The following is a 22,695-nucleotide window of genomic DNA, read 5'->3' as shown; positions in this document are numbered from 1 at the left end:
ATGGGAGAAGAAAAAGAAATTTCACTACCCTGTCCCCATCCTTTTATTTAGTAGTGCTTCTTGTCTCTAAAGAAAGCCTCACAGCTCTTGCTGTTGTACTTTTCTGTTTTACACAGGTCCAAGTGTGCCTGCCATCAGCTAACTATCCAGGCCACAGCCTGCACCCCAGGCGGCCAGGTCAACCCTAACTCTGGCTACCAGTACAAGAGACTAGAAGAGTGTCTGCCCACGGGGTGAGTAGCCAGGGGAAATTGAAGCCCCTCAGAGACCGAACTCTTTTTTTCCTGTGCTTGTGAGAACCATCAGAATTCTAAAAACTGGAGCCCAAAATAGAATAACTGAAACAGACATTTTATCAATTAAATCTTAATTACTGAATTTCCAGCACTGTTCCTTTCTTGGGCTTTCCTTGAAATGAAGATATATAATGACTGAATAATATGTAGCAATTTTTGAATTGCAATAAAAGATGATCTTAATTTCATAGCTGTATGAATATCCTTAACAAATTGTGGTTTACTCTGGCAAGTGAGATGTGTTCAGAGAGGAGAGGTAGACAGGGACCTGATTATATAGGATTTTGTAAATCAGAATAAAAATAAGAATCAAATTCATGATGCGATAGAAAGCCTTTAGAGAATTTTAAGCAGGGAAATGATGTGATCTCCCTTTTAAAGATTACTGTGACTTCTCTATGAAAATTAAGTCTCTAGGGAAGCAAAAGTAGAATTCGGAAGACCAGTTACATAATTTCAGGAATTTGGGTGAGAAGTGGTGGTTGCTGGGGCTTGTACTAGGAGGAAGGTGGCAGTAGAGATGAAAGAGGGTAGACTGAGGATGCATTTGGAGGTAGAGCTGCAGAACTAGAAAGGCTGACTGTGGAATGGGAGGGAAGGAGCAGAAGCAAGGACAAGTCCTAAATTTTACACTTGAGCGACTAGGTGAATGTCTGCTTTTTACCGAGATGAAAAACTAGACCTAGAGTTGCAGGTCTGAGTGAAATTCTGCTGCTTTTCTGGCCATGTTAAATTCGAGATGCCTGTCAGGCAACCCAAGTAGGAATGTCAGGAAGGCAGTGAGATTTCTGGAGAGAAGTGTAAGGACTGGACATAAGGAATTAGGAATCATCAGCACCAGAGTGATACTCAAAGGCTGGATGGGTTCATCTAGAGAGAACATTGATACTGGAGAAGAGGAGGGGCCCGCGAGTAAGCCCTGGGCTCTTCGCCTAGAGATGGAGCAGAGGAGGTGGAGCCAACACGTGAGACTGAGAAGAACAGGTCAGGGAAAGAGAAGGACAATGAAAAGATATCATGTGGTAACTCGGATGTATATGAATGTGGGGGCTAATAAGCTTAGTGCTCAAGATACATAATTAACGGGGAGAGCAAAAGAGAGAAGCATCAGTGAAATAATTCAGATGTTTTCTCATAATGAAAGGGTCTCTATTTCCAAATTGAAAGGGCCAGTCAGGTCCTAGCATAATGAATGAAAACACATCCTCGCTAAAGCATTTTGATTGATCATTGTGTCCACAGAATACTGAGGACAAAAAGAAAATCTTAAAAACTTGTAGAGAAGAGTAGTAGACCATAAAAGAAATAAAAATTCACAGTCACTTTGGCCTTCTCAAGATAGCATTGGAAGCTAGATGGCAATTAAGGACAATTGTATTCAGAATTCTAAGGGAAATTATTTCTAACCTAGAGTTCTGAACCCAGGAGAACTGTCAGCTATGGGTTAAAGTAGACTAAAGACACTTTTTGACATGAAATACCCCCAATTTTTCCATTATTTCTCTTCTCAGAAAATTACTGGAAGTGTTTAGTAAAATGAGGGGAAAAAAAAGTCAAGGGACAGGAAGGCATACTGATCCAGGAAAAAGAGGATCCAGCTCAAAAGAGGAGTGAGGGGAATCCCAGAGATAGCGAAGTGAAGGGGGCTTCCAGGCTGACAGCTGTGCACCAGGTGTAGAGAACAGACAGCAGTGTGAGAGCAGGTCAGATTTACTACAAGAGACTTCTGGGGAAGGGGGCTGGATAGAAAACCTGATGTGTCTGAGTGTCTTCAGAGGAGGTTGAGACCACCGGGGAAATCAGGACATGGATTTGTGCTGAATGCGTATTAAAAACTAAGGGAGGGAAAAGATAATTATTAGCTTTAGTTGCATTGTATCCTTTATGTTTTTATTATAAACAAAAAACTAAATCTTGTAACAATGTTTAGATTTGATAATGCTGGGTAGTAGATGAATGTTCATTATATCTTCTTTCCTTGTTTGTAATGTTTCATAAAAATATTTTCAAATACCACAAATAGGTCACTCCCCTGCTTAAAACTCTTAGCTTCCCATTACATTTTGGGTTTTATTCTCTTATTAATCTTGGATCAGATCAAAAGACAGTGTACTGTCTGGCCCCTTCCTATCTCTCTCCTTCCAAAACTGTTCCAAGTGCACTGTTACTCTTCAGTGCCTGGACTCGGCTCACCCAGTGTTTGCCAGCCTGCCTCGAGAGCCTTTGTACATACTGTGCCCTCTTCTTGGCATTCTTCCACTACTGTTTGCATAGTTATCTTCTTTAACCTTGAGCTCTCGGCTTAAATTTCACCTCCTCAGGGAGACCTTTCCCGGTCACTCTAAAACTAGGTCGTTTTCACTCCTTGAATTCTTGCATTGAGCATTCTGTTTGTGTCCTTTGTAGTATGTGCAGCAACTTACATTTACTTTGTTGACTTGTTTTTGTTTCCTTTTGCATTAGAATGTAAGCTTCATGAGGGTAGGAACTTTGTTTCTCTTGCTCACCATTGTATCACCAGCAGCTGATTCACCAAGTGTGTGGCGCGCAGTAACTACTCAAGACATTTTGTTGAGTAAACGAGAAATAGTATAGCTACTCTGAAAGTGTCCTATGGTGGTGATTAGACCTGAGTTCAGGTTCTGGCATTGTCCCTTCCAGGCTGATTCTGTATCAGCAGTCGACAGAGGATATGAGCGCTAATGCCTTCCCAACCCCAGTGGGGTCTTAAGGGGCCTGGCAGAGGTGTTCCTTGGTATGGTACTGGCTGCACGGTGTGTTTAGTTTGTGAACGTTTATTGAGCTGTAGACTTACACGTGTACTTCTCTCTGTGTATATTATGCTTTAGTATTTTCTTAAGTCAAAAAAAGATCTTTATAGGACTGTTTTGAGGATAGAATAAGAGAATGTATGTAAAGCATTGACATAGTGCCAGACACAGAGTATAAATGCCCAATAAATTGAAGCTGCTCTTACCATCTTCATCCAGAGGGATTTGACTGATGTCATCAACTAACTGCTTGTACTGTTGACATCTTTCCAAAAGCAGTTGTCTTCCCTTAAATTTACACACCAGGAAAAAAGAAGCAAAATCCCAACACTGAGTAGATAAAGCAGAAACACTGATACCCGAAAATGAGTTTTCTCGGTGTAACTGTGTCGTCTTCCTTTAATGTTGACGTTTGCTAGATCTGATTAACTTCGGTAGTTTATTTTTTAAATAGTTAAGCTGTACCTTACTTAAACTAGACAGAATGCGAACTCCCCAAGAGGAGAGATGATGATCTTTTCCATTATTGTGTTCCCAGTGTCTAGCACAATTCTTGGTATCTAATAAATGTTCACTGAATAAAAGAATGAAAATCATTTTTATAAAAGCAAAAATCCCATGAACTTTAGTTCGTTTCTCCTCTGTAGTCCTTTTCAGTATCTGTTATGTGGGCTTCTGCTTTTCTTCTGTATCTTTCTTTTATGCATCTGTTTCTACAGACTGACATAGCCTGTCTGCTAATTTTAATGGCTTTCAATCTGTATTCATTGTCATAGTTTGCTTAGCTTTTCTCTAGGTGTTAGACACTCTGGTATTCAGCGTTACTAACTGTGGTGGTGTAAACATCTGTATCAATCACCCTTCCCTCTTCTGAGTTATTTCTTTGGGCTATATTTCCAAATGAATCAAAGAGCATAGACAGTTCAGTAAGTCTGCTCATTTAGATCATTGCCTAATAAATGACGATACCTTAAGAATCATAACAGTTCTGTGGATATTAATGGATACTCCAGTGGTCATGTTAGGATTGATTTTTATTGTGACCTTCTCCCAGGGTTTATGAATGTAACAAACGCTGCAAATGTGATCCAAACATGTGCACAAACCGGTTGGTGCAGCATGGACTGCAGGTTCGGCTGCAGCTCTTCAAGACCCAGAACAAGGGCTGGGGTATCCGCTGCTTGGATGACATTGCGAAAGGCTCCTTTGTCTGTATTTATGCAGGTTGGTGATGAAATGAAAGGGTCGCTTTCTGAGGGTAGGACATGGTGGGAAGTTGAGTCAAAGACAAGTTAACATTAGAATAAGATACTTGACATGTGAACTGGGAGAAAGAGGAGGCCAGGATTTTCTTCTGTAAAGAACATGAGTGACGTGCCTGTCTGGGTGGATCAGGAAGGGGCAAAAGTGCTTCATGAGGACAAGAACGAAAAGGGATGAAATTGTGGACATGATGCTTCAGAGGAGAGACATGATAGTAGAGTCCAGTGTATCACTTTTTCCTACATCACTCTACTGCACCCGGAGATCTTTTAGCATAACTCAAAAACTCTCTTTAGGTAAACAAAGTAAAAAGGAAGAATGGGAAGGCAGAAAGGGCAAGATTTAAAGCTACAGTGAGCTCCCCTTACTCTCATAGTTAAGACACTGAGGAGGAGGTACTGTCACACAGAAATGAGAGACCACGATGGAGGTGATTTGGCTCTCTGTGCTGGTAGGCTGCATATTGATGGAATGAACCTTGTTCTTTCAATCTGGGAGGCCTTTCTCTTCATTTCCAGGCAAAATCCTGACAGATGACTTTGCAGACAAGGAGGGCCTGGAAATGGGTGATGAGTACTTTGCCAATCTGGACCACATCGAGAGCGTGGAGAACTTCAAGGAAGGATATGAGAGCGATGCCCCCTGTTCCTCTGACAGCAGTGGTGTAGACTTGAAGGACCAGGAAGATGGCAACAGCGGTACAGAGGACCCCGAAGAGTCCAATGACGATAGCTCAGATGATAACTTCTGTAAGGATGAGGACTTCAGCACCAGCTCAGTGTGGCGCAGCTATGCTACCCGGAGGCAAACCCGGGGCCAGAAGGAGAATGGAGTGTCTGAGATGCCTTCCAAGGACTCCCGCCCCCCCGACCTTGGGCCCCCACATATTCCTGTCCCTCCACCAATCCCTGTAGGTGGCTGCAATCCACCTTCCTCTGAAGAGACACCCAAGAACAAGGTGGCCTCATGGTTGAGCTGCAATAGTGTCAGTGAAGGTGGCTTTGCTGACTCTGACAGCCGTTCATCCTTCAAGACTAGTGAAGGGGGGGAAGGCCGGGCTGGGGGAGGCAGAGGGGAGGCTGAGAAAGCCTCCACCTCAGGGCTGGGCTTCAAGGATGAGGGCGACGTCAAGCAGGCCAAGAAAGAGGTAAGCAATGGCAGGGAACTCTGAGAACCATGACTTCTGTGTAACTTCGGTTCAGTAACAAACTTTATGCCATCTCACCATGAGTCTTCACATGTACATTATTTACTTGATGGCTATTTCTGTGGGAAACCTGATTAATATCCCCCCTCTACCCAGCACATTCCTGCTGTTTGTTTAAAGAACCAAATTATTTTAAAATCAGCCTGCTGCAGGGAGAATATCTGATTCATTCCAAAGCGAAGGGTTTAGAAGTAATTTTTTAAATTGCTTTTTCATCACCACTTTCTTCTATTGTAGTAGAAATACAAATAATTGGCTTTACATACATTTTTAATGATGTTGAAACTTACCACGTTACAGGTGGTGCCGTATCCCTCTTCCTTGTAAGATTCTGCTCATGGGATTTTCCGTGAACGTGTTCTAATGCCCTGTTGCTGGGAAGTGTTCAAGACCCCTCCCAAGGGGGCTTCTTGATGAAAATGATTGTTACTGTCAAGTTGCAGAGGAGTTTCTCCATACACACCCCGCTTTAGTGTACCTCTCACTGGCTAAGGTCTTTGGAGGTCATTTGAGATGCAAACGTTTAACACGTTGATCACCCCTGTGGATCGAGTGCCCCTGAGGAAACACGACTATCACCCAGATCTGGGTGACGTGGCGATCAACGTGTTAACCCTTCACTTGTTCTCTTTTCCAGGACCCTGATGACCGAAACAAGATGTCAATGTAAGTGCCTCTTTTTTTGACCTGTTTCCAAATCTACCTTCTCTCAAGCCTACAAAAGTAACCTAAGAAACAGCCAATAACCCGACCCCTCTCATGTCTTCCTCTCTCATCAGAGTTACTGAAAGCTCTCGAAATTATGGGTACAATCCTTCTCCTGTGAAGACTGAAGGACTTCGCCGCCCACCAAGTAAGACTAGTATGCATCAGAGCCGACGACTCGTGGCCTCCGCTCAGTCCAGTGCTGACGTAAGTGGCCTTTCTCGAGCTGTACCTCACCCAGCCTTCTGTTCTATTCAGAGTCTGAGCAAAGGAACGCTGTCCTTAGCTCATCGAGTCCTTCACCATAATTACTGTTAGGTCTTTTCTTGTTTCTTTGGCCTTGACTTCTTGCCTCATTTTCCTTCATCCAACATCTGATCTTACTCTAGTCTAGCTCCTTCCTGCCTGACCATAGGCAGGACTCAAAGGGGCCCCCCCATTTACTCTTCTTCCTTCTTTTCACCTTCTGCCTCTCCAGGATATCCTGACGCTGTCCAGCAGCACAGAAAGCGAGGGGGAAAGTGGGACCAGCCGAAAGCCCACTGCTGGGCAGACTTCAGCCACAGCCGTTGACAGTGATGATATCCAGACCATCTCCTCTGGCTCTGAAGGGGATGACTTTGAGGACAAGAAGAACATGTCTGGTAGTCTGGAAGAATTTGGGGGATTATAGGAAGGAACCAGTAGGAAAGTTGGGATAGAGGATTTTTTTAAGTAAGCTAAAGAAGTTGGGGGGGGGGGGGGATTCAGATCCTAAGAGTTGAAGCATCTCTAGGAGGGCTCCCTGACTCCCAGCAAACTGTTAACCTTGTTTAACACGTCCCCTTCCTCTCTTCTTTCCAGTTCCCTACTCTTCCCTCAGCTCCTTTAGCCAGTAGATCTAATCTTGCTTGAAAAAGCTGCCCCTTAGGCTCCTTGCCTTAGAGTCCCAGCTTATTGGTGTTACAGGGCTGCACTGGTGTGGATGAAAACGCAAGTGGAGTGTCTGGTCATGAGGCAGGACGGGTCTAACCCCGTTCTCCTTCCTGTCTAGGTCCAATGAAGCGCCAAGTGGCAGTAAAATCAACCCGGGGTTTTGCTCTTAAATCAACCCATGGGATTGCCATTAAGTCAACCAACATGGCGTCCGTGGAAAAGGGGGAGAGCGCTCCTGTTCGTAAGAACACACGCCAGTTCTACGATGGTGAGGAGTCTTGCTACATCATTGATGCCAAGCTTGAAGGCAACCTGGGCCGCTACCTCAATGTGAGACCCCTTTCCTTCACCTGTATGTGCTGATTATCCCATGGTTCTCAAATTTCTAGTTCTTTTAGTGCAGCTACATAAACTCACCTCTTCTTGCCATAAATTCTTCATCTCAGAGGGTCTTAAAGAGGTGGCTTTCTTTGAAAACTTCTGTCTGTGATGTGGAGGATCAGTTGGCATTGTTTTCATCCAACGTTCATTCACCCCATAAAACCAGATTCTGCTTCCTTAGTTCTTACTGGATCCTGTCCTTAAATCTACAGCACAGTTGCAGCCCCAACCTGTTTGTCCAGAATGTCTTCGTGGATACTCATGATCTTCGCTTCCCCTGGGTGGCCTTTTTTGCCAGCAAGTAAGAAGGAGTCAGGAAAGGGGATGGCTGGGTAGGAAAAGCAGCCCACGGTTGGGAAGGGGCAGAACTACTGAAATTCTAAGGGCCCCTCCTCTATCTGTGATCCAGCTCCACCTGCACAGCTCTGCCACCCCAGGCGCCTGGGTTCTTTGCTGTCTTCACCACCCCCTTCCTTTTCTTCCTTTTCAGGAGAATCCGGGCTGGGACAGAACTCACCTGGGACTACAACTACGAGGTGGGCAGCGTGGAAGGCAAGGAGCTGCTGTGCTGCTGTGGGGCCATCGAATGCAGAGGGCGTCTTCTTTAGAGGGCAGCCTCCTTCCTAACCTTCTGAACCCTTCCTGAACTGCCCTTTCCTCAGGAACTGGGTCTTCGTGACTGCTGAATTCTGACCCCCCCCCCAACCCAAGTCTCCAGTCTAGCTATGCCCCCAGCTCCTAGTAGATAGAAATGGGGGTTCTGGATCAGGAGATCTCTTCCACTGTGGTGCTAGCAGGCAGGCCCCCTCCTCCACCTCCTAAGGCACCTGGGGTGGGAGAGGTTACCACTCTACCCTGGGCCTGACGTCCCTTCTGTCCTCCTGTTGCTCACCCTTCCCATCCTATGTTTGTTTGTGTCCATGCTTCTAACAGACTTTATGCCTGCAATGAGGGCTGTGTATTTTACTATCCCTGGTTTGTATTGTTTCTTGAAAGTCTTTTAACAAGATGTTAAAACTAAGATTGTGATTTGATTTCTCTCCCTCAGCTCCCACTTCTGGGTCTTTTGATGAGAGGCCTGTTTTCCCCATTTTTCCCAGTGGGCAGCTGTCATTAGTCTTGACCCTTCTCTGCTTTTTCTTATTCGCCATATGAAATTTTAAAATGTTACATAACCATTAGGAAGGCATGAGGAAGACTACCTTAGTTTATTTAGTTGATCCCTCTTCTCAATTCTCAATAGTCTCAAACACTTGTTGCCATGTTTTACTTAATCTTTAATATATTTTAATTAAAAAAAAAAAAACCCATTAACAGTACATTTTGGTCTGAAGTGGTCCCTCTGCTGAAATGCCAGGTGCTAGCTGTCATTCTGGCTTTAAAACCAAAACCCCAAACATTTAATAAATAAAAATTAGAACTAGTTGCCATTCTACTCCAAACCAGCTAGCCTAGGGAAAGAGGCCAGAGAAAGGAGGCAGTAAGATCCTGGACCTGTAACTGCAGGGACAGCTGGCCGAGAAGTAAGAAGACTGAGCAGTCCCCAGTGTGGCCCCCACTTTTTGGCAGAGGTAGGATAAGGGTCGTGTGCACCCTCCTACGCTCAATTCATTTGTATCTTAGGAGGGAAGAAGTTAAAGTCAGCTCAGCTTTGGTTTCTGGTCCGAGTTAGGGAGCTTAGAAAGGTGAGCCCTGGTCCAGCTTTGGCAGAATGAGGCCCACAGGTAGGACAGTAAGGCACGACCCTGGCTCTGGAGGTCAGGGAGTCAAAGGCAAACAGCTAGGGCCCAATTCTGAAGAATAAGGAATGTGAGTTGTAACCCCATCCCCAGCGCTGAGGAAGGGTCTTGAAATAGAACAGACAACTTGGAAAATAGAGAGGAAAATAAGACCATCCCCCCTCTAACAAAGGATACAGCCGACCTCCCCTTTCCTGGGGGCAGGCTGGGTGGAATTTGGCTTAAAGGCAACTGGGTGACAGGGAAGCAGGGGGTGGGGGCACAGAGAAGAACACTCTCCTCTTTCTCCTTTCTCCCCAGGGCTTAAAGTGACCCTGTGGGGAGGGTGGGGTAGTTCCTTGGCTTTATGCAGTAATCTGAGGGGCAGCAGGGACAATGTTTCAGTCATTCTTACGATGGTTGTTATTGAGGATAGGGTGGCCATTAGCTAGGGGCCGGCTCTTTGCTCCTCCCCCGGCTGCAGCCTCCTCCCCCTCCGAGCTCTCTGTCTCTTCCCGGTCACTGCGTTCGTCTTCTACCAGCTGTGGAAAGGGTGGAAAGGGTTACAAACCCCCACGGACTGGCTCTCTCTAGATATAATTTTTCCAGCTGTACCCAGAGCCCCACAGTAGTTTTTAGAGGGTTACTGGTATGGGCAGGAATTTGGGCAGTTTCTGGAGTGGAGGGTAGTAGGGCCCACAAAATACGGAGACAGCCTTTACCTTTCCAGTTACGAACTTGTGGGCCATGCGCAGGATGAAGTAGGCCCAGAAGACATGCAGCAGCTGCAGCACTCCCATCATGAAATTGAAGAAGTAGTAGCCAAAGAAGGCGGGGTAGAGCTCCAGGGGGTACACCACAGTGCAGTGCAGGATCCTAGGACGGGAAGGGAGAGACCAGAGCTGTGAGCACAGCAAGGAGGGGTTAAGTGGAGAACAGATAAATAGGGAAGAGGGGCAAGACTTCTGATTCCTTGAGAACCGGAGTACAGTCCGGCCACCTACTCACCAGAAGGGCAGGATGACCAGGCGGGTGATGATGAAGACAATGGCGAAGACGATGAAGATGTTGTTGCAGGTGTTTTTCCATCCCGCATAGTTAAACATCTTGGCTGACTGCATAGATAGCCCCCATCTGTCATCATGGGCTCCTGACTCTCCCAGTCACATGTACAGCCCATTAGCACACTGGTTCTGTGCTGCCCACCGCCTTGGTCCCTGGAATGTGGAACCCCCCCATCACCCCAAATCAAGGATAGAGGAACAGAGAACCTGCACCAGGGTCTGTAGGTGTGAAGAAATGCCCAGGGAGCCTGACCTCTAGCAGGTAGTCAGAAGAATCATGCAGAGCCATGATGAGAGTTCCTGCTCGGACATAATTGGCAAACCAGGAGAAGCTGATGAGGATGATGGTGGCCACGTGGTGGATGATCTGTTCCTTGAAATCCTGTAGAAAAGATGGTCTCCTGAGGACTTTGTCCGGTTTCCTAGCCCGCACTGTTCTGTTTCCTCCCCCTCACTGTTAGTTCCACGTATCCCACAGCTCCATCCAAAGCACCCAGAAGTCAAGGGGGAGGCTGTTCATCCCAGGGCTTCATTTGGGCTCCTAGGCTTAATGGCACAGCCTCTTGACCTACCTTTCGCTTGACATCAGAGGCAATGCTGAAGAGCAGGGACCAGTAGAAAGAGAGTTCAATCATGTAGTACCAATACTGGGAAGGGATGGTGCTCTGGGAGAGAGGAAAGAGAAAGGTGAGGGACACCAGAGCAACTGGACGCAAGAGTCTCACCTCTCCAAACCCAGCCCTCTAGCCCCCGAGTTTGTGTTTAGCACTGTGTTATGACTCCAGTCCCTTCTGCCGCGTGTTCCGGAGATGCTCTCTTCACAAGGGTGTGTACGTCCTAATCCTGTCCTACAGCGATTCTCTTTAATCACCTCATGTAAAGAGTCAGGACCCATCTCGTACCTGTATGGGATATCCCTCCCAAACTTTCCTCATGTCATAGAACCAAGGTTTCTGCAAAGAGATGGTGAGAGGTTAAAAGAAGGGACCCAAATTCTGTGGCCTCACCCACCCTGCCAGAGAACCTACTCCCACCTCCCAGTAACCCCTACTCACGTCAACAATAACGGCCATGCCCACAATAAAAGCGATCAGGTAAAATGTGAATCTCCAGCTGGAAGAGGAAGCAGAAATGGCTGAGAGAGTGGGGTGGGAGAACCGCACAGCCCTGCAACCAGCCCCCAAGTACACCTCCCCCAGATTCCCACCTTTCCCTCCTCACCTGGGTGCAGTCTCTGCATAGAGCCATGGCCCACCCCTCCCAGGAGAACACATCAGACTTTCCTCTGCCACCCAGCTTCTCTGGCCCCAACCTCCCCTACCTCGCTTCTCGGAACTTCTTGAGGAGACTGGGCCGGTCCTGGTTGCGGCGGCGGCGGAACCAGCGCTCCACCTGGCGGCCAGAGAGCCCGCTCTGCCGCGACAGAAGGTCCACCTCCGCCTGGGTGCAGTGAAGAAGCCCATTTCGATCTGCTTCAGAACTCAGCAGCACCCACCCTCCACCCTCTACCAGAGATGACCCATGTCAGGCCTGCTGTCGTCCCATCTCTTCACCCGCCAGAGCTGGCCTTCCAACCCCATCCCCTGCCCGCTGCCCACCAGAACCCAGTAACTCCCAGACCAGAGTCTGCGGCTCACACCTGTTTGGGCTGCTTGCCGCTGGTCACGTAGAAATGCTCCAAAATGGGGTTGGGAGGTGCCCGCAGCCGAGTTTTCTCCTTTACGTTCAGGAGGGCAGCCAGCGGTGTAGCCACGTAACTGGGGGAGGGATATGAGTGACTAATGTCTGGCTCTCTTGAAGCACCAGTCTCCCGGTAGCTTCTAGGCGGGGGTGGGGGCGGGCAGGGCACAACAAACTGCAAGCTCAGGCAACTATTCCTGGGCCTCAGTTTCCCGGCAGGCCCTTCTCTGGCTCCCTTGGGCTGCCCATGGCTGACAAAGCTGTCTGTGTTCACTAGTGACCAGGCGGGGTAGAGGGTGAGAACAAATAACCATTGAAGGAAAGGGCCTGGGGGTGCTGAGCACTCAGAAAGACAATGCTGCCTTCAGTGGGGGGCACAGAGTAGGCTGGGACCTGGGTGGTGAGAATACCAGGGTTCAGGACCAATTAAACAGAGACAGACTTGAAGTACAAGAAACTGTGTGGCTGGCACCCGCGGAAGGCATAAGGGCAGGTCGGTATGCTCACAGCTCAAAGAAGTATCGAACGATGAGGAAGAGCAAGGCCAGGGGTAGTGTGATGTAGAGGTCTGAGGCTTTGGCATAGACACGTCCATCTCGGTCTTCTAGATCAGCCCAGGTTAAGTTCGCAGGCAGCCACAGCCGTTCCCACCAGAAGTAGTCATACAAGGTCTGGAGCATCCTGAGGGAGGAGGGAAAGGTGGAGCATATCAAAGAGGGCAGCAAGAGGGGAAGAGACAGATGAAGGTCTTCATGGTGTAGCAAAAAGAACAGGGGCAAAGACGCAAGCCCTGGGTTCTGGTCCTGGCCATGTAGGCAAATCAGTTTCCCCACCTACAATAAAGTGGCTTTCCAGTCTAACATTTACTATTTACATCAACCAAAGGCGACGCTAACACTACCACCCCCCCACCCCCCCACATGTTTCCCTAGATTTAAGAACCCGGGGGTCTCCCCATCATTTTGCTCTCCTCACATGGAGGACAGACAGGATCTGGCCCTAGATGCTGTAGCCAATAAATCTCAAGTCAGAGGCGCCCTCTCCCCACTACTCTCCAGCCACCCTTGTTATCCCCCAAGCCAACCTATAAATGGAAGCTCCCTTGCCAGGGAAGCCCAAAAACAGGTTGCAGGGCTGGGGCAAGCCCTTTCTCCTTCTTCCTTACAACCCAGCGGGGCAGCAGGTCCTAGGGAAAATTGAGAGGCCAGAGTATTATGCCCCCAAACAATGCTGAGCTCCAAGATAATCGATGGACATCAAACTCCTGCACACAAGATTAACACACATGCCAAGCCATCCAGTCCCTACACATCAGGCAGAAGAACCCTGTCTGAAGCCTCTTCTCAGAAACAAAATGAAGGCTAGGCTGCAGAAAGTCGGGGATTGGGAGATAGAAAATCGAGACAGCGACTAAGACATCTGGTGGAATTAGGAGCTATTTCTTATTAAGGCTCATCTGGAAAGTATGATACTAGCCTGCGGGGGAACACCTGTCACAAATACCTGCAGCCCAGGAAAGAGGGCTGCTTTCCCCAGCCTCCGCCTTCCCTCCACTGAAAGACAAAGGCTCACCAGGGTGGTAGCGACCACTTAAACACTCAAATGAGGGAGGGGATGGTCTAGGGCTCATGTGGAGTTAGCAGCTGCTTGGAGCTGAAAGAAGCAGCAAGGATGAAGATTCAGTGATGCTGGAACCAGCACAACACCTGGCAGTCCTGGGACTCAGAGTGAACCCAGGATGATGGCAAGGGCGGTACCTTCCAGGCTCCCTACCCTTCATCCTCCCGGGAGGATAGGTGAATGGTATCCAGACTGGCCTTGAGACTAAAAGCTGACACGGAAGAAAGGTGGTCCTCTCCCAGCCAGGGAGGACAGAGACTGAGGAGATCGTTTTCTGCTGTGAACTGGAGACCAAGTGGTGCCGCTCTCCGGCTGAAGGTTGATCAGATCACAGCTGAGCTGGGCTGGTTCTCCGGCCCTGCTCCTCAGACAGCTCCGCCTCCACCCACCGCAGAAGCACTTGCGAAATCCCTCTCAGCCTGTCACGGGTCAGTATTCCAGCTCAAGGACTTTACCCTCTTGTCCCCACTCCTGGTCACTGCTCTCGGATGAAATCAGAGGTCAGCACGGACAGTGAAGGAGCTTCAGCTCCACCTTCCCCCAGTAACACACACACACACACACACATTCCAGGCCTCAGCTCCTGAGGGCACTGCCCCTTCCCCCTCCACCTTAACAAGAATAAATATTTATTTAGTTAAAGAGATGGAAGCCTTTTGAACCGTACAAAATTAAACATAATTATCCACAGAACTCTCTCCAAACAACCATGCACAAACATACACCTTTTTCCTAGAAAAAAGTTATAGAAAATCTAGTAGAGAAGGGACCAGGCAGAATGCCTGGATGTGGTGGCACACCTCTGGCTCTTCCTTTCCACCTTTTTTCCTTAGCCTGACTGGAGGTGAGGAAATAAACCTTGAACCAGTCACCTGACTGCTATGTCTCCCTGTAGCTCAACCTGTCCTCCACTGAGGTCTAAAGTCAAGGGTACTGACAGGGCTAGAAGTTGGGTCCCATCCCCACCCTGGTCAGTGGGAACCTGCACGTTAGTATCTCTTGTCACTGATACTTTGAGGATTAAAGATTCAGAGAGCTGGCGGGGGTCCTGGAGGGTACGAGCAGAGTCCCTGTCCCTGACTCCTGGGGCCCAGGAATGTCTTACGCCAGTCTGATCCCTACACAAAGAAGGTGAGGAGCTGGGGAACTGGCAGAGAAACTGCCAAAGAGATGGTCAAGGGCAAGCGCCTGGATAGCGCAACTATCTCAACCCCCAGACTAGACAGCACCTGCCCTCCTCCTGCTCCACGCAGGGAGAGTGGAAGATAGCATGAGCATGATGGGTCTGGAGTTCAGAAATGTAGGTTAATGCGGGCGCTCTCACACCTGGGTTTCAGGCTTTCTGCGACCACAGTCCTCCCGTGCTGCCTACTGCTTCCATTAGCAGAGGCACAACTACCCCGTCCCCGCTTCCCTGGCCCCAGGGCCGAGCCCAGCAGAGGGAGGCACCAGATTTGGCAGGGTCAGGACTTTTGACCTAATGCAGAGGGGGAGGGAAGGCAACAGGGGCTCCTAGCTGGCCTCACTTACACACCCCGCAGAACAGAACGTGCGAGTCTGCTCCCAGGGGCATCCCTGACGGCTGCCTGGTACCAGCACACCAAGCCAAGCAAGGGATCCTATAAGCAAAAGGCTGGGGCAGGAAAAGGGGATGTGCCCTCGGGATAGGGAGACAATTTGGCTTTTCTTGGGGCATGCTGGCCCTCTGGACAGGTACTTGATTTTCTGGTGGAGAAAACCACACTTATATTTTTCCAATCATAGAATTTACTCCCCACCATACATGAAGAGACAATTGGGTGTGTGAGTATGTATGTCTTTCTCACACACACCCCACCACACACACCTGCCTCAGAGAGACAGACACCACTTTCTGAGACAAGGCTGGAGAGGGGCCAGCAGAGCAGGGATTTCATGGGCATTGGATTACCAGGAACTTGAACAGGGCTCTGCCTAGTCCCCACCTTTTGCCCCAACCCTGACAAACCCATCCCAGACCCTCAGAGTTGAAAAGGGGTAGGGGGTTCCCCTGGGGGCTTGTAGACCCAGAGGACTGGGAGGGAGGAAGTTTGAGTCTGTGAGGAAGGGATCTCACAGACTCAATGTGATAACAGTAACAGTGGCTCTCAGAATTTGGAGGAATAATTGAGGAAAATATAGTGAGATCAGCAAGGAAGGAGAGAGTGACAAAGAGAGGGTCCCACAGGATGTCAGCTTCCACTGAAGCCTGGGGGACACAAAAAAAGAAGTAGAAGAGGACCTGAATAGTCCTCCTTGTTGAAAACTTTTCCAGGCAGCAACAGCGAGTTAGGAACAGGCTGCAAGCAATGGATGCAGCCAAGAAGAGGTGGATCATTGCTCCAGGCTGCAGTATAGGTTCCAAAATTTAGGTATTTTTTGGGGGGGGATGCCCTACCAAAGGCCCTAACACACCCCAATACTGCATAAGACTACAGCCCCCAGGGGCAGGGAAAGGGTGGCAGGTTGAAGAGGGGGTGGTGCTGAAACCGTAAAGGGTTAGCCAGCCTGTGGCCAGTGACAGAAGAGCGGAGGCCCTTCCTGCCAGGGGGAAAGCTGGCCAGAGGCCCCAGTGAAGGGAGTGGACTGTGGGGTACCAAGGAAGACAAGGAACTCTCTTCAGGACATTAGAGTCCGTGCAGGGCACTGCATGATTAGGGCCAGGCCCTGAGGGAGGAAGGCTGCTGACAAGTCCTTACCCTTAGAAGCCCCATCGCAAGTGCAGTCAGCCACCCACATTAGGCCCAGTCACCTGGACTCTGGTATGGGACAGTGACCCCTCCAAAACAGATGTGGGAGTGATTGCTGGAGGCCTTCCCTGATTCAATGCCCTGGGAAGAAGGGCTCACTCCATTCCTCAGGATCCTCAGAACCCTCTGACTGCCGGACTTGGCAGCTCAGGTGATTGAGACCAGATTTTGATACCAAGAGCCTGGACTGGGGAGAAAATGAATCCCCAAGCTCAGGCCAAATATTAGTACCACACACCTGCAATTAACCTACTTGCCGGAGAGCCTCCGAGCCAGTAATTAACAAGGTGAGGCCCAGAAAACCAGTTTCACCAGCATCCTCCCCCGGCACCCCAACCCCCGCCCTCACTCCATAACGGTATAGGATCCTTAGCCTTGGGGGACCGGGACAGACACTCAGAGCCACTCCTTCCTGTTTCCCGTTAAGCACATGGACGCTCTGACCGCCCTCCCGGAGTGGGCACAGTGGGCGGGTAAGAAAAAGCGGCAAGACCCTCCACTCTCCTCCCACTCTAGCCACGGGACTGTCCGGGCCAGGGGCCCCGCTGCGAGCCCGCTGCCAGGCAGGGGGCTCTCGCGCAGGTGGTCACCGGGCTTGTCTACTCCCCAACAAAGGGGCGCCTGGGGCTCGGCCGTCCGCGAGCAGCCCCCGCTCCCGCACCTCCCGGCCCCTACCTGTTGTCTACCAGGGCTCCTCTGGGCTCGAGGCGGCGCGCCCGAGGACGCCCCGGCGCCTGGCCAGCCTGCCCCGGGGCGGCGCTGGGGGCCCGGCCGCTCCCGCACGGCGCTCCGGCCCGCCCGCCCTCCCCCAGGCCGGCCGCCATGAGCGCGCCAGGCAGAGGCCCCGAGCCCGCGGCAGCGCCCCGCGCCCAGAGGCCCGCGGGTGTGCGCCCGGGCCCCCTCTCCCCTCCGCGGCCCTCTCCCTCCCCCGCCGGGCCCTGTGCGCGGAGCCGCGTCCGCGCAGCCCCCAGTTCTCCCAACTTTTCCGCGCCGCGTCCCGCCCCGCCCCTGCGCGCGGCGCCCCGGGGCCCCGGAGCGGGGGTCCCTACTCACTCGGCGGCGGCGGCGGCGGCGGCGGCGGCGGCGTCGCGGAGCTGGCCGGGCCGGGCGCCGCTGCTCCGTCTCTGCTCTGGTCCGCGCTCCGGGCCCCCTCCGGACTGGCTCCGCTCGCTCCTCTCCTCCCCCTTCCGCCCGCCCGCCTGCCCGCTCCCTCCCTCCTTCCTCCTCCTCCCGCCGCCCGCCGAGCCCGGCCGAGCCGAATGCGAGCCCAGCCAGCCCCGGAAAGAAAGGCCGCGAGCAACACAGGAGCCGGGAGTCTGGGCGTGGGCCTGCGGCCCGGCGACGGAAGGAGAGACGAGGGCAGGCGGCGGGGCCGGAGCCTCCGCGCGGGGTCTGCCGCCGCCCCCTTCCCGGCCCAGGGCGGGTGGCTGAGCCCCGGGACTCTAGCCCTCGCGGCGCCCGGCACTGGAAACACGGCACCAAGGGGAGAAGCCCCCGATGAGGGCTGGCAGTGTGGGGGGCTCTCCCAGCCTCAGGTCTCTCCGTTAGGGATGCGATGTAGCCTTCGGGGGACCCAGGACAGACCGGCGACGTGCCCGAGGACCCGGGACGCGGAGCGGTCGGGCCCCCGCCCCATCCCACCCGCCCCTGAATGCGGTCCTCGACCTCCCCCCAGCTGCGGCCCTCAGGTCCCTCTGCCCGACCGATTGCCATACTTCCCACCGCCTGGCCCCCTGGGCAGCGGAGGGAGGAGGGCGCCCCGGCTCCCGACGGGCGCAGCCCCGGGGAGTCCTTCCCAAGTGTCGCGCGTCTAGGCCGAGCTCCTCTCCAGGGCCGACCCAGGCAGCTGACCTTCCCAGCGCAGAGCCTGCGACCCCTAGGGCGACCCCCACCCCAGCCCCGCCGTAAAACCCACAGCGTTTCTACCCAAGTGCTGTAAAACCTACCCCAGAGGCACGCGTTCCCTACCGTAGTAGACTCTGAAAGAGCCCACCCCCAACTTTTGTTGTGTAAGATGTATTTGCTTTCGATCTAGACTTTGGTTATCCGTATTCAAATTCATATTAAAAATGTTTTTTCCTTAGTCTGGTAAAACTGATGTTTCAGGAAGATGCAACATGTTTATCTTAGAAAACTGGCCTTGATTCCTCGCGTGGACAGAGTGTGACTAAAACGTGTTGGAGGGCTTGCTTAGAGAGCGCCGGCCAGGTAGGGGTAACTTAATTTTTCACCTTGATGAAATGTTGGCGTTCTTACACTGTCACAGTTAGAACCTCTGACAGTAGCTTGTTTCAAGGTTTATCTAGTCAAGTTCAGGTCCTTTGACAGTTCTCTGAAGAATGTGACCTCCCACCAATCCAGTTCGAGAGCTTGGCCCTCACTTAAGGCTCTTTCTGGAGAGGTAGAAACGCAGAAGTTGACTGACTTCCAAACTTTTCTTTCGCTCTTTGCAGTGGATCCCCCAGCCCAGGCCTACCACCAGGGAAATAAAACTCGTTTGCCCACCCTCTGGCCCCTGGCATCCTCAACTAGTCGCCAGAGGCGTCTTCAGCCTTTTTCAGCCCCAGACCTGCCTGATTTCCCAGTTCCCAGCAACCCCTCCAGCCCTTTGCTCCTTTGCCCCTTTGCCCCAGGCCGAACTCCTCCTTTATGAACATATCTTTCTACCCCTTTGTTAGTCCCCTTCCCTCAGCCTTCCATATTCCCTCTACTTTTCTTGAGTGCCCTCCCCAGATGTCCTCTACCAGCAGGGTTCCAGTGTCTCCTCTTTGGACCCTGCTAACCTTTGGGTAACTCTCTGCCTCCTCCCTATGTCTGTCCTACCTGGCTCCCCTCCTTTAGTTTCTGAGCCCTTTTCTCAGTTTTCCTAGAGGCCAGGCTTTCCCAAGGTCCCCACCAGGCTTTTTAAATGACTCCTCAGAAGACTGAAAACCAGTTAACTTTTTTGTAAGATAGCTGTGGGGAGGGGAAGTTTGGGGCAGGAGCTGAATAGTCAAGGCCTGAAAAATAAAGATAAGAGGGTGTAGCCCTCCAGGAAACAAAGAAGGTGGATGGAGCAGGGGAAACTGGGCCTCAGACAGCTTTAGAATGATGCTACCAGTGTAGGAAGATGCACACACACACTCAGTCTGTCTAGCTTGGACCAGGAGGTCGTGATCACCGGCCTTCTGACCATCCCCCACCACCCTGGGCTGGCACGGCCACACCCACAGTGCCCCAAGCTGCCTGCGTAGCCCTGACTCACTTCCTCTGTATGGGCTGCTGAGGTGTCTAGGAGGCAGAGGACACTAACAGGCCTTCAGCCTGGGATTTAGGTGCCGGGGCAGCCTTCGGGGATGTGCAAAGACAAGGACCCAGTTGTGGAAAGTGAGCCTTGGTCTTCCCAGGTCAGGCTGGCTCGTGCAGCACAGAAGCCTGGAGCTTGGCTAGTACATAAGCAGAGGGACTGAGGTGCCAGGAATTATGAGGAGAAAAAGTTTCATAACAAGAGGAAATATAGATGGGGGGTTCTATATATTCTAAAATCATGCAACGCAAAGTATTTGCAGAAAAGCAATATGAACTTGGAGTTCAACGAGTTTTCATGAGTCAACAGCTGAGTCTCCATTTACTACTGCTTTGTCCTCCTGTATTCCACTAAGAGGAACCCCAAGTCAGCCACGCCCTCCTCTGAGTGACGAGGAAAACATTAAGAAGTTAGGAGACCTGGATTCTGGCTTCAACACCATGGCCTTTGGAAGTCACTCAGCCTCCTTGAGTCAGTAACAAGAGGGTGGTAGACCAGGTCATCCCTAAGCTCTCCTCCAACTTGGAACTTCTGAAATTTAGAGCATAGGGGTGGAAGGTGATTTAGTAAATCTGAAAACAACCTCAGTCTGGCCCTAGAATTGAACAAAACAAAATCCAGGGACAAAAGGAGTGAGATTCCACCAGTTTCAGTGGAGGCTTTGTAAAGGCATCAAACACAGTTCTCACACTCCTAGACAACCAGGACTACTCTGCTGCCTTCTCCAAGTTCAGGATTCAGCCTTGCAGTTCAGCCAGCAGTCCATTGCAGAGGTTTGGACTAGGGAAACAAGAGCCCTCTCTCTCCTTTCATTTCCCCCTGAGCCTGCTTGGAACATGTGCCCAAGAAGACACTCTGATGGATGCAGAAAGCCAGAGGCAGGGAACTCTGGCTGTGGAGCCACTGTACTGAACTAACCCAGCCTAGAAAGTCATCGTATGTCCTGAGCTCTGTCTCAGTGGGGTCCCTTGAGTAGAGGTCTACCTGCGGCTTTTCCCCTGACCCTGCCTGCCCACCAAGCCCACCAGGAACCTCAGGAAATCGCTCTTGCCAGCAAGTAGGCCCCTTGATATCTGCGGGTGGAGCCAGAGCCTGGGAGACCTCAAGTGGCCGCCAGGGGGCTCGGGGCCCTTTCTCAGTGTTTTTTGATGCTCTCTTGTGGCCAGGTTGGGAATTGGCAAGAACAAAGTTACAGAAAAGAGCCAAGATTGGAATTCTTAAGGAGGCACTAATAATAGTTATCAGTATAAAATAACATTATAACAATATTTATTATAACATAGTAGTTACCATTTTGACATGTGTACTTACCATTCTATACCCAGCACTCTTCTAAAGTGCTTTACATGTATTGATTTATTTAATTCTCACAATAGCCTATAATGTGAACACTGTTACTATCCCCATTTTGACAAGGAGGAAACTGAGCACAGAAAGGTTGAGGTAGTTGCGAACGTCACACGGCAGACAAGAATTCTGAGTCTAAGGAGTCTGGCTCCGGCACTTTTGCTTTTAATCACTGTACTGAATCTGAGTCCCTTTTTTCAGGTTGCCAGGTAAAATGCAGGAAACCCAGTGAGGACCTTCCCAGGATGGGAGCGTGGTAGAGGAGAGCAGACCACTCTCTGGCCTCTGCCCAGCCCCCACCCGACCTGTCTAGGGAGACGGGAAGGAGACCGCTCCCAGGCCCTAGGGAGCTGGCTGTGAGGTCTGAATAACCACCTCCTCAGGGGCCCCTCGAGGTTCCCCAAGACTCTTCACCTACTGTTCTCTGCACTGACAGCCTCCAGCCCAGCTGCTGGGTTTGCATCACCCGCAGCTAAAACAGCACTAGCAGCCAAAAGGCAGCAGCAGGAGTCCGAGACACAGGGACCCAGGGAGCCTCCTTCACCTCCCTGTTGCTGCCTTTGGGGAGCGTGGCGCTTCTGTCTGCAGGGAACACCCTTGCATTTTTCTCTCTTGGCTGCAGATCAGCTCCCGCCTCCGGAATACCTGTGCCCTTCCTTCCCCAAAGGTATCACCCTCCCCACCCTACCACTCTTTGCCACCCACTCCCACTCTAAAAAAGCAATAGTCGAGGGAGTTCCTGGGCCAGGACCCCCTCCGGGGTACAGGCTGGGGTGCCCTGCTGGTATGCGCCCCAACAGGTTTTTTTCTATCAGCCTTGAAATCACCCTGGAGCCTGTGTGACCTGCCCCCTAGGGAGCTAGAGTCAGAGGCAGTGCCAGGTCAGAAGCTGGACTGAGAGACCGGGCTTCTGTGGTCCACCTGGCCCCACAGAGAAAGCAATGCACAAAGCCTCCAGTGTCCGGGCCGAGCTGCTGAGAGGCCGGCGGAGTTCCCTTGCATGGGTTGAGGCCCATTTCCTGGGAGGAGAGAAGCTCAGTAGGTAGGGAGGTGTTTGCCTGTGGGACCCAGTACAGCCTGGTCCTCTCCCACATTTGGGAGGGGCCAGAGCTGGAGACAACAGCTGGGCTGGTCTGCTGGCGGGGTCATCTGACTGGCGGTTCAGCTTGAGCTGCACACACACCCTCTCCTGCAGCAGGCCACGCAGGAGCTGGTGTCCACACAAGGCACACTGCCAGGCTTCGACGGCACCCTCTTCACCCCCAGCAGTTCTGGGTGAGCACTGGACCTGGGCTCTCATGCGGAGGGGATGGGGTGGGGGTTACTTGTTGATCACTTGGGGGAGGGAGAAAGGAGTTTTTCTTTTCTAACATGAGTGCCTGCTCCCTTCTCTAGGCACCCGTGTACCCACAAGAACACTTACGCACATCAGCTAAGAGAGTGCACCTGCTGACCTAAAGCTCCCAGCCGGGAGCCTCGGAGGGTGCGAGACAGACAGCGGTAGACAGCTCTGCAGGCGGGTGGCAGGGGCTTACTTGTAGCTGGACTGCAGGTGCTCCCACCCACGTACTTAATCCTGCCACCTCGCCTCACGTCCCCACACTGCCCCAGGATCACCCAGCCAGGCCACGGGCGGAAGGGACGCAGACCTCAGAAGGGGATCATCCACCTCAG

At 51.3% G+C, this 22,695-nt stretch overlaps 3 protein-coding genes across 16 annotated transcripts in view; 2 read left to right on the top strand and 1 right to left on the bottom strand.

The window, feature by feature from the left end:
- Positions 1 to 8,848, top strand: part of SETDB1 (SET domain bifurcated histone lysine methyltransferase 1) — a 27,976-nt gene extending 19,128 nt beyond the window's left edge. For 3 of the 4 annotated variants that reach the window (XM_032464322.1, XM_014560825.2, XM_032464323.1), the window contains 9 exons: positions 117 to 233; positions 4,122 to 4,291; positions 4,849 to 5,477; positions 6,175 to 6,203; positions 6,317 to 6,449; positions 6,721 to 6,886; positions 7,276 to 7,487; positions 7,751 to 7,839; positions 8,029 to 8,559. In XM_032464322.1, coding sequence (XP_032320213.1) covers positions 117 to 233; positions 4,122 to 4,291; positions 4,849 to 5,477; positions 6,175 to 6,203; positions 6,317 to 6,449; positions 6,721 to 6,886; positions 7,276 to 7,487; positions 7,751 to 7,839; positions 8,029 to 8,146 — 1,663 coding nt within the window. In that variant the 3' untranslated portion in view covers positions 8,147 to 8,559. Of the gene's footprint in view, positions 1 to 116; positions 234 to 4,121; positions 4,292 to 4,848; positions 5,478 to 6,174; positions 6,204 to 6,316; positions 6,450 to 6,720; positions 6,887 to 7,275; positions 7,488 to 7,750; positions 7,840 to 8,028 lie in introns of all 4 variants that reach the window. The other variant, XM_006186623.3, reaches the window with a different exon arrangement.
- On the bottom strand, positions 8,798 to 17,573 carry CERS2 (ceramide synthase 2). Of its 2 annotated transcripts, none has more exons than XM_032464329.1 (11): positions 17,442 to 17,573; positions 12,508 to 12,681; positions 11,960 to 12,077; positions 11,642 to 11,760; positions 11,376 to 11,433; positions 11,223 to 11,273; positions 10,893 to 10,985; positions 10,574 to 10,702; positions 10,265 to 10,371; positions 9,979 to 10,132; positions 8,798 to 9,798 (listed from the first exon to the last, which is right to left on the bottom strand). In XM_032464329.1, the coding sequence occupies exons 2-11, from the start codon at positions 12,678 to 12,680 to the stop codon at positions 9,658 to 9,660; spliced, it is 1,143 nt and encodes a 380-aa protein (XP_032320220.1). In that variant the 5' UTR covers position 12,681; positions 17,442 to 17,573; the 3' UTR covers positions 8,798 to 9,657. The 2 variants fall into 2 exon arrangements, with proteins under 2 accessions (XP_032320220.1, XP_032320219.1); XM_032464328.1 differs by lacking the exon at positions 17,442 to 17,573 and adding an exon at positions 17,064 to 17,082.
- The window catches only part of ANXA9 (annexin A9), a 13,583-nt gene continuing 7,679 nt past the window's right edge, over positions 16,792 to 22,695 (top strand). For 3 of the 10 annotated variants that reach the window (XR_004314038.1, XM_032464336.1, XM_032464330.1), the window contains exons 1-2: positions 22,134 to 22,296; positions 22,417 to 22,521. The gene's annotated coding sequence lies outside the window, so the exon portion shown is untranslated. Of the gene's footprint in view, positions 16,862 to 18,472; positions 18,597 to 21,878; positions 22,064 to 22,133; positions 22,297 to 22,416; positions 22,574 to 22,695 lie in introns of those variants that run through there. The other 7 variants (XM_032464338.1, XM_032464337.1, XM_032464332.1 and 4 more) reach the window with 6 other exon arrangements.

Source organism: Camelus ferus, chromosome 21 (genome assembly GCF_009834535.1).
Source record: "Camelus ferus isolate YT-003-E chromosome 21, BCGSAC_Cfer_1.0, whole genome shotgun sequence".
NCBI classification, from domain to species: domain Eukaryota; kingdom Metazoa; phylum Chordata; class Mammalia; order Artiodactyla; family Camelidae; genus Camelus; species Camelus ferus.
The sequence above is the reverse complement of the archived record's forward strand: the minus strand, read 5'-3'. Positions and strand labels throughout refer to the sequence as shown.